Source organism: Brienomyrus brachyistius, unplaced genomic scaffold, assembly GCF_023856365.1.
Source record: "Brienomyrus brachyistius isolate T26 unplaced genomic scaffold, BBRACH_0.4 scaffold34, whole genome shotgun sequence".
Lineage (NCBI taxonomy): Eukaryota > Metazoa > Chordata > Actinopteri > Osteoglossiformes > Mormyridae > Brienomyrus > Brienomyrus brachyistius.
In genome coordinates this window covers 128,953-143,807 of record NW_026042309.1, presented here as the reverse complement: position 1 = coordinate 143,807, position 14,855 = coordinate 128,953, and the positions used below count along the sequence as shown (strand labels likewise).

Here is a 14,855-nt window from a genome sequence, read left to right as displayed (position 1 = left end):
TTTGTATCCATAACTTTTCCAGTTATGCAAGTTAAAGTAATTGGCCTATAGTTTGCTGGATTACATCTATCCCCTTTTTTGAATATGGGTGTTATATTAGCATACTTCCAATCATAAGGTACCACACGTGCAAATAAGGATTTCGGAAACAGTAAAGTTAAAGGCTGGCTAATAATAACCCTCATTTATTTTAAAACTATAGGTAAGATGCCATCAGGACCCTGTGATTTATTTATTTTGAGCTTAGCTAGGCTTTGTACCACATCAGCCTCAGTAATAAATACATGCCCTCCGCAATTATTGGCAGCCCTTTGTACAAGAAAAAATCCACCTTCTGGTGAAGTAGCCTCATCTCACACGGAAAAAATGAGAAAAATCCAATCTTTACTTGAAATCAATTTATTTGAAGAAAAATCAAATCTTTCATCAAGAAATAATTATTTTTAACAAAAACACATGAGCCACGATTATTGGCAGCCCTGCAAATTATAGTGAACACAATGTAACTGAAGCATGTTTCCCATGTAAATCATACATATTTGAGTTGATTTGAGTGAATAGGAACCTTCAAGCTGTAATCCATGACTTCCTGAGTAACTGGGGTACAAACATGAGGAGACACAGAGACCAAATTCCCTTAGTCATCCATCAACATGGGAAAGATAAGAGACACACAGACCAAAACAGTTCAACTGGAACTGTTAGAAACTTGCCTGAAAGAGGACCCAAGTTTATTTTGCCCCCACATACAGTGAGGAGGATTGTAAGAGAGACAAAAAATCCCCAAAGATGACTGTTAGTCAATTACCAGACAAAGTAAAATCTTGGGGTACCACGTCTCCAAAAAACCATCAGATGACATAGTCTCTCCAGCGTGTCCTGGGTCTTCCCCGGGGTCTCCTCCCAGTGGGACATGCCCGGAACACCTCCCCAGGGAGGCGTCCCGGAGGCATCCTAATCAGATGCCCGAGCCACCTCATCTGGCTCCTCTCGATGCGGAGGAGCAGCGGCTCTACTCTGAGTCCCTCCCGAATGACTGAACTCCCGAATGAGCCACCCTGCGGAGGAAACTCATTTCGGCCGCTTGCACCCGCGATCTCGTTCTTTCGGTCACTACCCATAGCTCATGACCATAGGTGAGGGTAGGAACGTAGATTGACTGGTAAATCGAGAGCTTCACCTTTTGGCTCAGCTCTCTCTTCACCATGACAGACCGATGCAGCGCCCGCATGACTGCTGACGCCGCACCGATCCGCCTGTCGACCTCCCGTTCCATCGTTCCCCCACTCGTGAACAAGATCCCAAGATACTTAAACTCCTCCACTTGGGGAGGACCCCATCCCCAACCCCGAGAGAGCATTCTACCCTTTTCCAGCTGAGAACCATGGTCTCGGATTTGCAGGTGCTGATTCTCATCCCAGCCGCTTCACACTTGGCTGCGAATTGCTCCAGTGAGAGCTGAAGGTCACGGTCCGATGAAGCCAAAAGAACCACATCATCTGCAAAAAGCAGAGCCCTAATTCTGAGGTCACCGAACCGGACACCCTCAATGCCCTGGCTGCGCCAAGAAATTATGTCCATTAAAGCTATGAACAGAATCGGTGACAAAGGGCAGCCCTGACGGAGTCCAACCCTCACCGGAAACAAGTCCGACTTATTGCCGCCCATGCAGACCAGGCTCTGGCACCGGTCATACAGGGGCCGAACCGCCCTTAAAAGGGGGCCCGGTACCCCATACTCCCAGAGCACTCCCCACAGGACTCCCCGAGGGACACGGTCGAATGCCCTCTCCAAGTCCACAAAACACATGTAGACTGGTCAGGCAAACTCCCATGAACCCTCCAAAACCCTGCTGAGAGTATAGAGCTGGTCCACTGTTCCACGGCCAGGGCGAAAACCACACTGCTCCTCCTGAATCCGAGGTTCGACGATCTGGCGGACCCTCCTCTCCAGGACCCTCGAATAGATCTTACCAGGGAGGCTGAGGAGTGTGATCCCCCTATAGTTGGAGCACACCCTCTGGTCCCCTTTCTTAAAGAGGGGGACCACCACCCCGGTCTGCCAGTCCAGAGGCACTGCCCCCGATGTCCACGTGATGCCGCAGATGCATGTCAGCCAGGACAGCCCCACAGCATCCAGAGCCTTGAGGAACTCCGGGCGAATCTCATCCACCCCCGGGGCCCGGCCACCGAGGAGCTTTTTGACCACCTCAGCGACCTCCACCCCCGAGATAGGCGAGTCCACCCCCAAGTCCCCACACTCTGCTTCCATATCGGAAGGCATGTCGGTGGGATTGAGGAGGTCTTCCAAGTATTCCTTCCACCGACCCAAAACGTCCTGAGTTGAGGTCAGCAGCGCACCATCCCCACCATAAATAGTGTTGATGCTGCACCGCTTTCCCGCCCGGAGCCGCCGGATGGTGGACCAGAATCTCCTCGAAGCCTTCCGGAAGTCATTCTCCATGGCCTCGCCAAACTCCTCCCACACCCGAGTTTTTGCCTCAGCAACCGCCAAAGCCGCATCCCGCTTGGCCTGCCGGTAGCTGTCAGCTGCGTCTGGAGTCCCACAGGCTAAAAAAGCCCGATAGGACTTCTTCAGCTTGACGGCATCCCTTACCACCGCTGTCCACCAGCGGGTTCGGGGATTGCCGCCGCGACAGGCACCGACCACCTTACGGCCGCAGCTCCGGTCACCCGCCTCCACAATGGAGGCATGGAACATGGCCCATTCGGACTCAATGTCCCCCGCCTCCCCCAGGATATGGGAGAAGTTCTGCCAGAGGCAGGAGTTGAAACTCTCCCTGACAGGGGGTTCTGCCAGACGTTCCCAGCAGACCCTCACTATATGCTTGGGCCTGCCAGGCCTGGCCAGCTTCCTCCCCCACCAGCGGAGCCAACCCACCACCAGGTAGTGATCAGTTGACAGCTCCGCCCCTCTCTTCACCCGAGTGTCCAAGACATGCGGCCGCAAGTCCGACGACACGACTACAAAGTCGATCATCGAATTGCGGCCTAGGGTGTCCTGGTGCCAAGTGCACATATGGACACCCTTACGCTTCCCGATGACGAGCACAGAAGTCCAATAACAAAACACCGCCCGGGTTCAGATCGGGTTCAGAGCCGTTGCTCCCAATCATGCCCCTCCAGGTCTCACTGTCGTTGCCCATGTGAGCATTGAAGTCCCCCAGCAGAACAAGAGAGTCCCCAGGACGAGCGCTCTCCAACACCCCTTCCAAGAACTCCAAAAAGGGTGGGTATTCTGAACTGCCGTTTGGCGCATAAGCGCAAACAACAGTCAGAACCCGTCCCCCCACCCGAAGGCGAAGGGAGGCTAAACCCCAATGTGCGGGCACCCAGCCTGGGGGCAATAAGTATGCCCACGCCCGCTCGGCGCCTCTCCCCGCTAGCAACTTCAGAGTGGAAAAGGGTCCAACCCCCCTCAAGGAGACTGGTTCCAGAGCCCAAGCCGTGCGTCGAGGTGAGTCCGACTATATCTAGCCGGAACTTCACAACCTCGCGCACCAGCTCAGGCTCCTTCCCCATCAGAGAGGTGACATTCCATGTCCCTAGAGCTAGCTTCTGTAGCCGAGGATCGGACCGCCAAGGTCCCTGCCTTTGGCCGCCGCCCAGATCACATCGCACCCGACCCCAATGGCCCCTCCCATGGGTGGTGAGCCCATTGGAAGGGGGACCCACGTGCCTTGTTCGGGCTGTGCCCGACCAGACCCCATGGGTGTAGGCCTGGCCACCAGGCGCTCGCCATCGAGCCCCACCCCCAGGCCTGGCTCCAGCGTCCGGGCAAAGGAGACCATGGTTCCAAGCTTGTTTCTTGTCAGTTACTTAAAATGTTAGTGCCAGGAGTTTGCAAAACCTTATACAACTTTGACTGGAATCAAATTCAACTGTCTGATGAAACAAAAATGCTTTTTGGCAATAAACATTCAATGTCGGTTTAGCATAAAAAGAAGGATGGCTATAATGAAATGAACCTTATCCCAGCTGTAAGATATGGTGGAGGTTCTGTGATGTTGTGCAGCTGTTTTTCCTCCAAAAACCCTGGAAACCTCATTAGGGTACATGGTACTATGGGGTCCATGAAATACCAGGACATTTTATATCAAAATTTGGCTGCTGCTGCCAGGAAACAAAAGCTGGGCCTTCATTGGATCTTCCAGCAGGACGGTGATCCTAAGCACATGTCCAAATCAACATTAAAATGGTCAGCTGACCGCAGAATCAAGCTTCTGCCATGGCCACCTCAGTCCCCTGACCTGAACCCCACTGAAAACCTGTGGGCGGAGCTGAAGAGGAGAGTGAACAAGAGAGGGCTGAGGACCCTGGGTGATCTGGAGAGATTCTGTAAAGAGGAATGGTCTCAGATGCCCTGCTCTGTATTCTCCAACCTTATAAAATGTTATAGGAGACTCAGTGCTGTTATACTGGCAAAGGGAGGCTGTACAAAGTATTAAAAGCAGGGCTGCCAATAATCGTGGCACATGTGTTTTTGTTGAAAATAATTATTTCTTGATGAAGGATTTGTTTTTCTTTGAATAAATTTATTTCAATGAAAGGTTGGATTTTTCAGATTTTTTCAGTGTGAGATGAAGCTACTTCGCCAAAAGGTGGATTTTTTTCTAACCCTTTTTACAAATCTTTACAAGGGGGGGCAATAACTGTGGAGAGAGTGTATATTGTTTATATACGACACTGTATTTGTACTAAATGGCGGTAAGTCATGTCCTCTACTGTGAACACCCGTGTAAAATAATCATTAAACTCATTTACTATATCAATTTTCATTTTCAGTTATAAGGCCCTTACTATCCTGCAGATGAGTGATTTCAGCTTTTACAGCTCTTTTGGAGTTAAAATATTGGAAGAAACTTTTAATGTCATCCTTAACCTCCAATGCAATCTTCCTTTCGACATTCCACTTACTGTAACGAGTCTAATGTTATTTTTTAAATCAACCTGTAGACTTAGATTCTCCTGCTTTATTTTGAAATAATTAGCTATGTTCCACCTTATAATCTCCAGCGTACAGTGTGAAATACCCAGTAATACTCACCTCACTACCCACAGTTTACAATGTGAAATACCCTGTAATACTCACCTCACTACCCACAGTTTACAGTGTGGAATACCCAGTCAGACTGACCTCAGTATCTCCAGTTTACAGTGTGGAATACCCAGTCAGACTGATCTCAGTATCTCCAGTTTACAGTGTGGAATACCCAGTCAGACTGACCTCAGTATCTCCAGTTTACAGTGTAAGTCCCCCAGTCCAGCAGAGAGCAGCTTCACTCCTGAGTCCTGCAGGTCATTGTCATTCAGGTCCAGCTCTCTCAGGGGTGAGGAGTTTGATCTGAGAGCTGAAGCCAGTGCCTTACAGCATTTCTCTGTGAGTTCACACCGGCCCACCCTTAAAAAATTAAACACTTTTAAATCCACTTTTTACACTGCAGCACTGTATTCAAATGAGAATAGGGACCATGACATAATGGAATTTCAGAAAACAATTAAATTATTAAAAATCATTTTAACAATCATTCCGATTCTGTTTGGTGTCCATTATTTTTTTGTCCATAACACGTTAAAGTCAACATGTTTATCTGTAACAGTGCCGTTAACTTTGCTAACCAACACAAATGTTTTGCATGGATTATATGGTTGAATGGATATTTCCTGCTTCACTGCTTAATTATTTCTAGCATGGATCGAGGGCTGATAAGATTGTGGGATATAAGGAAGTAGGAGAAGAAAACAGAAGCTGTTTGTGTTTGTTTATTATGTAACTGCTGAAAGGCATTGTGGGTTTTCTTGATGTCCAGTTACTTTTGTGTAAAATGCATATTCTGTACTCACTGCAGCTTCTCCAGTTTACAGCTGAGATCCTCCAGTACAGCAGAGAGCAGCTTCACTCCTGAGTCTCCTGGGTGATTGTAGCTCAGGTCCAGCTCTCTCAGGTGTGAGGGGTTTGATCTCAGAGATGAAGCCAGGGAAGAACAGCCTTCTTCTGTGACTCTACAGCCTGACAGCCTGCAGAGAAAGATAGAAACTCCCCAGTAAATAATATCACCTCACCATTATAATTATTAAATAAATGTGATGCTCTAATACATAATTCAAGAATTACAGTTTAGTGTCTAAGACAAGGCAGGTCCCCTTCTCTCTTTCCCTTAGCTAAATGCTCACTGTCTCCTCTTTATAGTGTGGAATACACTGTAATACTGGCCTCATTACCCCCAGTTTACAGTGTGGAATACCCAGTAATACTGACCTCAGTATCTCCAGTTTACAGTGTAAATCCCCCAGTGCAGCAGAGAGCAGCTTCACTCCTGAATCCTTCAGGTTATTGTCACTCAGGTCCAGCTCTCTCAGGGGGGAAGAGTTTGATCTGAGAGCTGAAGACAGCACTTCACAGTGTTTATCTATGAGATCACAGCTGTTCAGCCTGAAACAGAAAACACTTTAAGACACAGACATACACACATCCTACACATTAGTAAAATACAAAGCATTACAATAAGCATTTGTTTTCAGTATAATTAGCAGCACAGCTTACACTTCAAAATGAATTATAGTCTGCAGAGTGTTCTGTGCGTCCTGACAATCTGCTGCAGTCATATGATCACTAATTGTGAGTCAGTGCACCTTTGCTCAAAACTAGAGGTAAAAACATTAAGTAGAAGCTACAACCAAAAATCACAGAATATACAGGAATATATAGGAACACAACAGCAAGATGGACGTGAACCCTCCCATAACAGTCAGACCAGTGCTTCCAGTGCAGTCCTTAGCCATCTTTCTGCCAGGTGTCCCTATACTCGACACGTATCACTGAAAGGAGGAGATGTGAACATTCCCAGCAGCTAATGCAGCAGCAACTGGCACTTGGATTCCTGATCCCATGAGTAAAATCTTTTTCTCCCTGTATTGTTATACCTGGGAACATGTCAAATCACCAATTACGTCTGGGTGATATGACGATATTATCGGTAATGAGCGTAATCAGACAAGTATCTTGGTGTCGATATCTGACAGTGAGCTATTGTGATCTTTTTAAAAGACGTTTCCATGGTTGATGACCTCATAGAAAGTGGTCTCAACATTAAAGATGAATTCCTACAGATATTGCCTTTATCAAGCCCGTCAAAAAAAGTTGTTTTATCTAATGTTCCCCCATTTATTAGAAATGAACTACTGTCCAACATTCTGGGCGCTACGGGAAGCTGGTGACCCCGATTAGGATGATTCCTGTCTTTTAGGCGGCAAACATTTATGATTCTTAACACGCCGCAGGAGGTCCTGGACGTGTCTGTTAAGATCACAGTGGAGGGAAAAGTTTGTATGATTTTAACAGCTCCGAGAGTGTGAAGTGTTTTGTGTGCGGTGGTTTTGGGCATGTGCGGCAGGCCTACCCGCGAAGGGACCCCCCCGGGGGGAGCGCGAGGAGGGGCGCGAGGCCCCAGCGCTGGTGCGGGACACCGAGCACCGCGGGGGCGCCGATACTGTAGTAACGGACCTGGACTCAGACCATGGGGACCGGGAGGATGAGCTGACCCCCCCGCGTGTAGTCACTGCCCCCCGCTCCCGAGCCACGCCGGGACGGCGGGCTGGCAGAGGAGCCCGGCCCGGACGCAGCAGGGCCTGTTGACTGCAGCGCGGTGAGTGACTCCGCTCCCGCTGAGACAGCGGGCTGACAAAGGAGCCCGGCCCGGTCGCACTCCCACTGAGCCCGGCGCTGACCCATCTGTAGACACACCGCAGCGGAACATCCCGAGCCTGAGCTGGACATGTACTTACTGGATTTTGATAAAGATTATGAGGACGTAGAGAGTTTGGCTGATGACTTGGAGGACTCACAGGCCTCCATGGACTCCAGCACCCCTGTAGGTAGGACCAAGGTTTACTCTCTTGAGCAGATCTGTTTCTTTCTGGACAGCATTAAAGGGCAGAGAAAACCTAAGATAGAGTCCTATTTCCCTGATTTGAAACTGTTCTTAGCTTCATGTACGATGGCGATGAGGAAATGTACTTTGGACGAGCTTGATAAACAGAAGCGGTACAGCTTAAAGAAGCTGATGAGCACTGTTAGGAGTGTGTTACGCCACCACTAGCAGTACAGTGGGTTTATGTTCTATGTTTTTTTGTCCTTTATCAGCTCTTTTTACCAGTTTTATGGTTTTGTTGATTTTTGACTCGCTAAATATTAACGGGTGTCGCAATGCTACTAAAAGAGCTGCGTTGTTTGATTATATTGCTGTAAAAAAGGTAGATGTTGTGTTTTTACAAGAGACTCACAGTGATGAGGGGAACCAGGCACAGTGGCGGGCTGACTGGGGCGGCCAGGTTGTTTTTAGTCATGGCTCTTCTGTCAGTGCTGGGGTCGCTCTGCTGTTCTCACAGAGGGTCCCAGTCCTGCGACCGGTGGTTACAGAAGTTGTACCTGGGAGGCTCCTGCGTGTTCAGTTTTACCTGCATGACCTGTTGTGTATGAACCAAATGCAGGCTCAGAACGGGTGGCCTTTTTTACAGATTTACATATGTTCTTAGAGACACTGTCACAGGAGAGCGTTGTTGTTCTGGCTGGTGATTTTAATTCTACTCTGGAGCACGTGCTCGACAGGAATCGCGAGGAGCCTCACCCTGGTTCAGCTTCTGTTCTGCGATCTGTTATTGACTACCATGGTCTGATTGATGTGTGGAGAGACCATTTCCCAAAGTGCAGACAGTATACCTGGGTGAAGGTGAACTCTAACATGGTGTCTGCTGCTCGGCTGGACAGCTTTTATATAAACTATCGGAATAAGGGCAGGTTTTTAAGCTGTGGCATCGCTCCCTTCCCTCTCTCCGATCATCATTTTGTTTCTGTCAGTTTCTCTTGCACTGATTTCTCCTCGCAACATTGTTACTGCCGTTTTAGTAATAAATTAGTTCAGGACCACAACTTTGTACAATCTTTCTCCTTCTGGGAGGTGTGGAGGGAGAAAAAAATCACAATTCAAGTCCGTCAGTCAATGGTAGGATGTCGGAAAAGTGCTAATTAAGCTCTTCTGCTAGAACTATGCTGCATATTTCCAGACTGAACTACAGAACCAGTTTAAAAGACTGGAGGATGAGATCTTGCGGCTGTGCACAGGAGCAGAGCCTGGCAGGGTGGGAGATGCTGAGGCCCTGCAGAGGAACCGACTCCTGTTGAAAGACCTTCTGGTGGAGAGAGGGGCTGGAGCGTTGGCCCGGGCCGCTATACGAAGGAGACTGATATGGACGCTCCCATCACGTATTTCTTTGGATTGGAGAAGCACAGGGAAGAGAGAAAGACCTTTCGGCACTTGATCCTCCCCGATGGGCGTAGTACGTTTGACAAGCACGAGATTTTACAACATTCAATAGCCTTTTATGAGACCCTGTTCTCTGCTGAGGCCTGTCATCAGACAGTGGCTGATCAGTTTCTTTGGGACTTACCAAGTCTTTCAGTCGCAAACAGACATGAGCTGGAAGAGCCTTTGACTCTGACAGAACTTACTGCTGCTGTCCATGAGCAGTCAGTCGGGAAAGCACCAGGCCTGGACGGACTGACCGCGGAATTTTATAAATGTTTCTGGCCCCTGATTGGTGAAGACTTGTTCTGTGTTTTTCAAGAAAGTGTTGATATGGGCCTTCTTCCATCCAGCTGCCGGAGGGCTGTTCTAACGCTGCTGCCCAAGAAGGGGGATCTGGGACTTCTGAAGAACTGGCGGCCGGTCTCGCTTCTCGGTGTGGATTATAAGATCTTGTCCAAAGCTCTGACTATCCGGCTGAAAACATGTGTTTCAACAATCATTCACTGGGATCGATCTTACTGTGTACCAGGGCGTTCAATTTTTGATAACCTTTTTTTAGCTAGAGATCTTTTGTCCTTTGTGTCAGAACGAGGTTTGGACGCAGGTCTGGTCTCTTTAGATCAGGAAAAGGCATTTGACAGAGTGGACCACACCTTTCTGTTTAAGACCCTTCAAGCTTTTGGTTTTGGTCCAAAGATTGTTTCTTACATTAGACTCTAGTACACCAATGTGTGTAGCCTCCTGAACATTAATGGCTCTCTCACCAGGCCTTTTCCTGTCACCAGAGGGATACGGCAGGGCTGTGGGTTGTCTGGGCTGCTGTACTCACTGGCGGTGGAGCCGCTGCTTCAGGCTTTTCGAAGGCGTCTCCAGGGAGCACCGGTACCTGGCATCAGCCTTGGGGGAGGAGCGACTGTTACACTTACTGCTTATGCAGATGACGTCACTGTTTACAGCACTTCTTGGTGATTTCCAGCGTGCCTCTTCCGCTCGTGTCAACTGAAGCAAAAGCGCCAAGTACCTGCTGGGCCAGTGGTCCGGGCGGGGCCCTCCTCAGCTGCCACAGCAGTGTGTATGGGGCAAGGATGGCATCAGAATACTGGGTCTTTACCTGGGAACTGAACGCTTCATGGACAAGAATTGGAGCGGATTGTTTGACAGGATTGCTGGACGACTTCAGCGTTGGAGGTGGATTTCGCCCCAGCTCTCATATCAAGGGAGAGTGCTGGTGATTAACAGTTTGGCTGCCTCCATGATGTGGTACCGACTCATGGTGCCGGATCCTCCGATGGACCTGCTGCATCAGGTCCAGAAGGGGTTCATTGATTTTTCCTGGAATGGGCACCACTGGCTCCCTTCAGGGATTCTTCATTTGCCAGTGTCTGAGGGAGGGCAGGGCCTGGTTCTTCTGCTGAGCGAGGTCAGGGGGATGAGGCTCCAGTGTGCACAGACACTGCTTTACAGCACCGAACACCTGCTGTAGATGCATGTGGCCCTCGCCCTGCTCCGCAGCTGCGGAGGCCTTGCATATGATAAACAAATGTTTTTACTTCCTGGAGATGCACTTCAGCTTATTGGAGTGAGTGGTTTTTATGCTGCGGTGCTGAACGCTTGGCGCTTGTTCCGGGTGGCACGGATGGAGAATGACCACTATGGCCTTGAGGAACCATTGTTTAATGATTCCTTTGTTTCCTCGCAGCTGACACTTACAAATTCAGTCGATAAGATACTTGTGGAGTTGGGGGTCACAAGGGTAAAACATATTTTATATGCTGAGTCTGGACACTTTTTGTCACCTGACTCACTTGCTACCCAAGTGGGGTTCCGGTCAGTTGGGCTGCTTGGGAACCTTTACATGCACTTGAAGGTTTTTCCCACCAACCTTTCAGGAATATTTACAGTGGGTTCCGGGTCGAGGTGCGACCTGCCCTTCCTTCCCAGAACTGTGTGTTACCCCATTGGTAGCTGTTTATCACAGTGACACTGGTCACATACTTTCCTTCCGGTACTTGCTGAATATCCGGTTCTCCCTGGCAGGGAGGAAACTCCTGTACCATGTTGCCGTTAAGTCTTTTTTCTTTCATGACCTGAAAGGGAGGCCAGATACGAAGTGGAGGCCCATTTGCTGCTCCAGGGGAGTTTTTGCCATCATGGAGGCTCCTCTATAAGAGACCACTTCCCAAACGTTCAGGGGACCTCCAGTGGAGAATCCTGCACTGCATAATGCCCACCAACAGTTTTGTGTCTCGGTTTAATGCTGCTGTTGTGTCTCAGTGTTTGTACTGTAGTGAGCGTGACACTGTTTTCCATACCTTCTGTCATTGTGTCAGACTGGCACCACTGAGTGGGCTGCTGGGTCACTGGTCTGGGGATCATACTCACTGATGCTGTGTCTCAGTGTTTGTACTGTAGTGAGCGTGACACTGTTCTCCATACCTTCTGTCATTGTGTCAGACTGGCACCTCTGATTGGCTGCTGGGTCACTGGTCTGGGGATCATACTCACTGATGCTGTGTCTCAGTGTTTGTACTGTAGTGAGCGTGACACTGTTCTCCATACCTTCTGTCATTGTGTCAGACTGGCACCTCTGATTGGCTGCTGGGTCACTGGTCTGGGGATCATACTCACTGATGCTGTGTCTCAGTGTTTGTACTGTAGTGAGCGTGACACTGTTTTCCATACCTTCTGTCATTGTGTCAGACTGGCACCACTGAGTGGGCTGCTGGCTCACTGGTCTGGGGATCATACTCACTGATGCTGTTTTTATTTTTGGTTGTAAATGTTCCAAACCTCGAATGGATAAATGTTGTCCACTTGGAAGACTCTACGTCTGCGTCAGGAAGGTCAGGACATTGACGTGTTGGACTTGTTTAAGACCCTGGTGGAGTCACGTGTTCATGTGGACTTTGTGTTTCATCAGGTGACGGACAATTTGGCTGTTTTTCGGAAAAAATTGGTTTACGACAAGTGACCTGTGATTATTTCTGCTGCTGGAGTTTTGGTTGTTGCCTGGTGATTCACGCTGAGTTATTGTTCGGGCTGTGATTAGGATTGGCTGCTAACTGTTTAATAAAGGTGGTTAAAAGTAAAAAAAAAAAAAAAAAGTCTCTTTCTCTCTCTCTCTCTTTCTCTCATCTATCTATCTGAATCAATCAATCCATCATTATTTATATAGTGTGTTTTAACCACAGTATTTATAAAGTGTTTTGCAAAAATTTCAAAAGAAGAAAAAGAAATTCAAATAAGCTCAGAATAAACGACAATAAGCGAAAAAAAATAAAAGTAGAGTAAACATGTTTTAGTAAAATAAAATAAAAAATAAAAAAATACCATCATAAAGGACTTTAACCACCCATGTCCTCTGTAGGGGCCCCTCCCTCAAAGGGGCCTCTAGCCCCTATGTCTTCTGGGGGAAGCGGCCGCCCCCCCACAATTACTGATATTAATAAAAGCATAAAATAATAAAACTGATTATCATAGATTATTATATGCGGTGTTGAAAAGATGCCTTTTCAGCCTAGTTTTGAAAGTACTGAGACATTCAGTAGCTCTCAGGTTTTCTGGGAGAGAGTTCCAGAGTTTGGGCCCACAGTGACTAAAAGCTGCCCCCTCCCTCCCCAGCCGGGTTTTAGGAATAATCAGTAAATTACTGCCGGATGATCTGACTGATCTGCCTGGGACATACCTTACAGTCATGTTACTGAGGCAGGACAGAGCTAAACAACGTAAATATTTACAAATTAGCAAATGAACTTTAAAACCAATCCTATAAGCCAGAGGAAGCCAGTGCAGGGATGTGAGAGCAGGTGTGATGTGATCCCTGTAATGGGGGCATGTTAACACTCCGCCAGCGGCATTCTGGGCCAGTTGTAGATGTGATCCCTGTGACTGGTGCGTGTTAACACTCCGCCAGCGGCATTCTGGGCCAGTTGTAGATGTGACCCCTGTGACTGGTGCGTGTTAACACTCCGCCAGCGGCATTCTGGGCCCGTTGTAGATGTGATCCCTGTGACTGGTGCGTGTTGACACTCCGCCAGCGGCATTCTGGGCCCGTTGTAGATGTGATCCCTGTGACTGGTGCGTGTTAACACTCCGCCAGCGGCATTCTGGGTCCGTTGTAGATGTGATCCCTGTGACTGGTGCGTGTTAACACTCCGCCAGCAGCATTCTGGGCCAGTTGTAGATGTGATCCCTGTGACTGGTGCGTGTTAACACTCCGCCAGCAGCATTCTGGGCCAGTTGTAGATGTGATCCCTGTGACTGGTGCGTGTTAACACTCCGCCAGCGGCATTCTGGGCCAGTTGTAGATGTGACCCCTGTGACTGGTGCGTGTTAACACTCCGCCAGCGGCATTCTGGGCCAGTTGTAGATGTGATCCCTGTGACTGGTGCGTGTTAACACTCCGCCAGCGGCATTCTGGGCCAGTTGTAGATGTGACCCCTGTGACTGGTGCGTGTTAACACTCCGCCAGCGGCATTCTGGGCCCGTTGTAGATGTGATCCCTGTGACTGGTGCGTGTTGACACTCCGCCAGCGGCATTCTGGGCCCGTTGTAGATGTGATCCCTGTGACTGGTGCGTGTTAACACTCCGCCAGCGGCATTCTGGGTCCGTTGTAGATGTGATCCCTGTGACTGGTGCGTGTTAACACTCCGCCAGCAGCATTCTGGGCCAGTTGTAGATGTGATCCCTGTGACTGGTGCGTGTTAACACTCCGCCAGCGGCATTCTGGGCCAGTTGTAGATGTGACCCCTGTGACTGGTGCGTGTTAACACTCCGCCAGCGGCATTCTGGGCCAGTTGTAGATGTGATCCCTGTGACTGGTGCGTGTTAACACTCCGCCAGCGGCATTCTGGGCCCGTTGTAGATGTGATCCCTGTGACTGGTGCGTGTTAACACTCCGCCAGCAGCATTCTGGGCCAGTTGTAGATGTGATCCCTGTGACTGGTGCGTGTTAACACTCCGCCAGCGGCATTCTGGGCCAGTTGTAGATGTGACCCCTGTGACTGGTGCGTGTTAACACTCCGCCAGCGGCATTCTGGGCCCGTTGTAGATGTGACCCCTGTGACTGGTGCGTGTTAACACTCCGCCAGCGGCATTCTGGGCCAGTTGTAGATGTGATCCCTGTGACTGGTGCGTGTTAACACTCCGCCAGCGGCATTCTGGGCCCGTTGTAGATGTGATCCCTGTGACTGGTGCGTGTTGACACTCCGCCAGCGGCATTCTGGGCCCGTTGTAGATGTGATCCCTGTGACTGGTGCGTGTTAACACTCCGCCAGCGGCATTCTGGGTCCGTTGTAGATGTGACCCCTGTGACTGGTGCGTGTTAACACTCCGCCAGCGGCATTCTGGGTCCGTTGTAGATGTGAAACAGTAGATGTGAAACAGACAAGAGGGCATTACAGTAATTTATTCTACTAGAAACAAAAACAGGTATTATTTAATACTACCAAGACCCCCTCCACTCTGCAAACAAGTAAACCAACTTCCTTTCTTTTTAACAACCTTAGCAGTTCTGTTAGCCTGCTTTAT

General features: G+C 49.1%; 1 protein-coding gene across 7 annotated transcripts in view; it reads right to left on the bottom strand.

The window, feature by feature from the left end:
• The window catches only part of LOC125721539 (NACHT, LRR and PYD domains-containing protein 3-like), a 45,158-nt gene that overhangs the window by 13,286 nt on the left and 17,017 nt on the right, over positions 1-14,855 (bottom strand). For 4 of the 7 annotated variants that reach the window (XM_048997469.1, XM_048997468.1, XM_048997470.1 and 1 more), the window contains 3 exons: positions 6,280-6,453; positions 5,865-6,038; positions 5,248-5,421 (listed from right to left, as the gene is read on the bottom strand). In XM_048997469.1, the coding sequence (XP_048853426.1) occupies positions 5,248-5,421; positions 5,865-6,038; positions 6,280-6,453 (522 nt within the window). The remainder of the gene's footprint in view (positions 1-5,247; positions 5,422-5,864; positions 6,039-6,279; positions 6,454-14,855) is intronic. The other 3 variants (XM_048997474.1, XM_048997472.1, XM_048997473.1) reach the window with 3 other exon arrangements.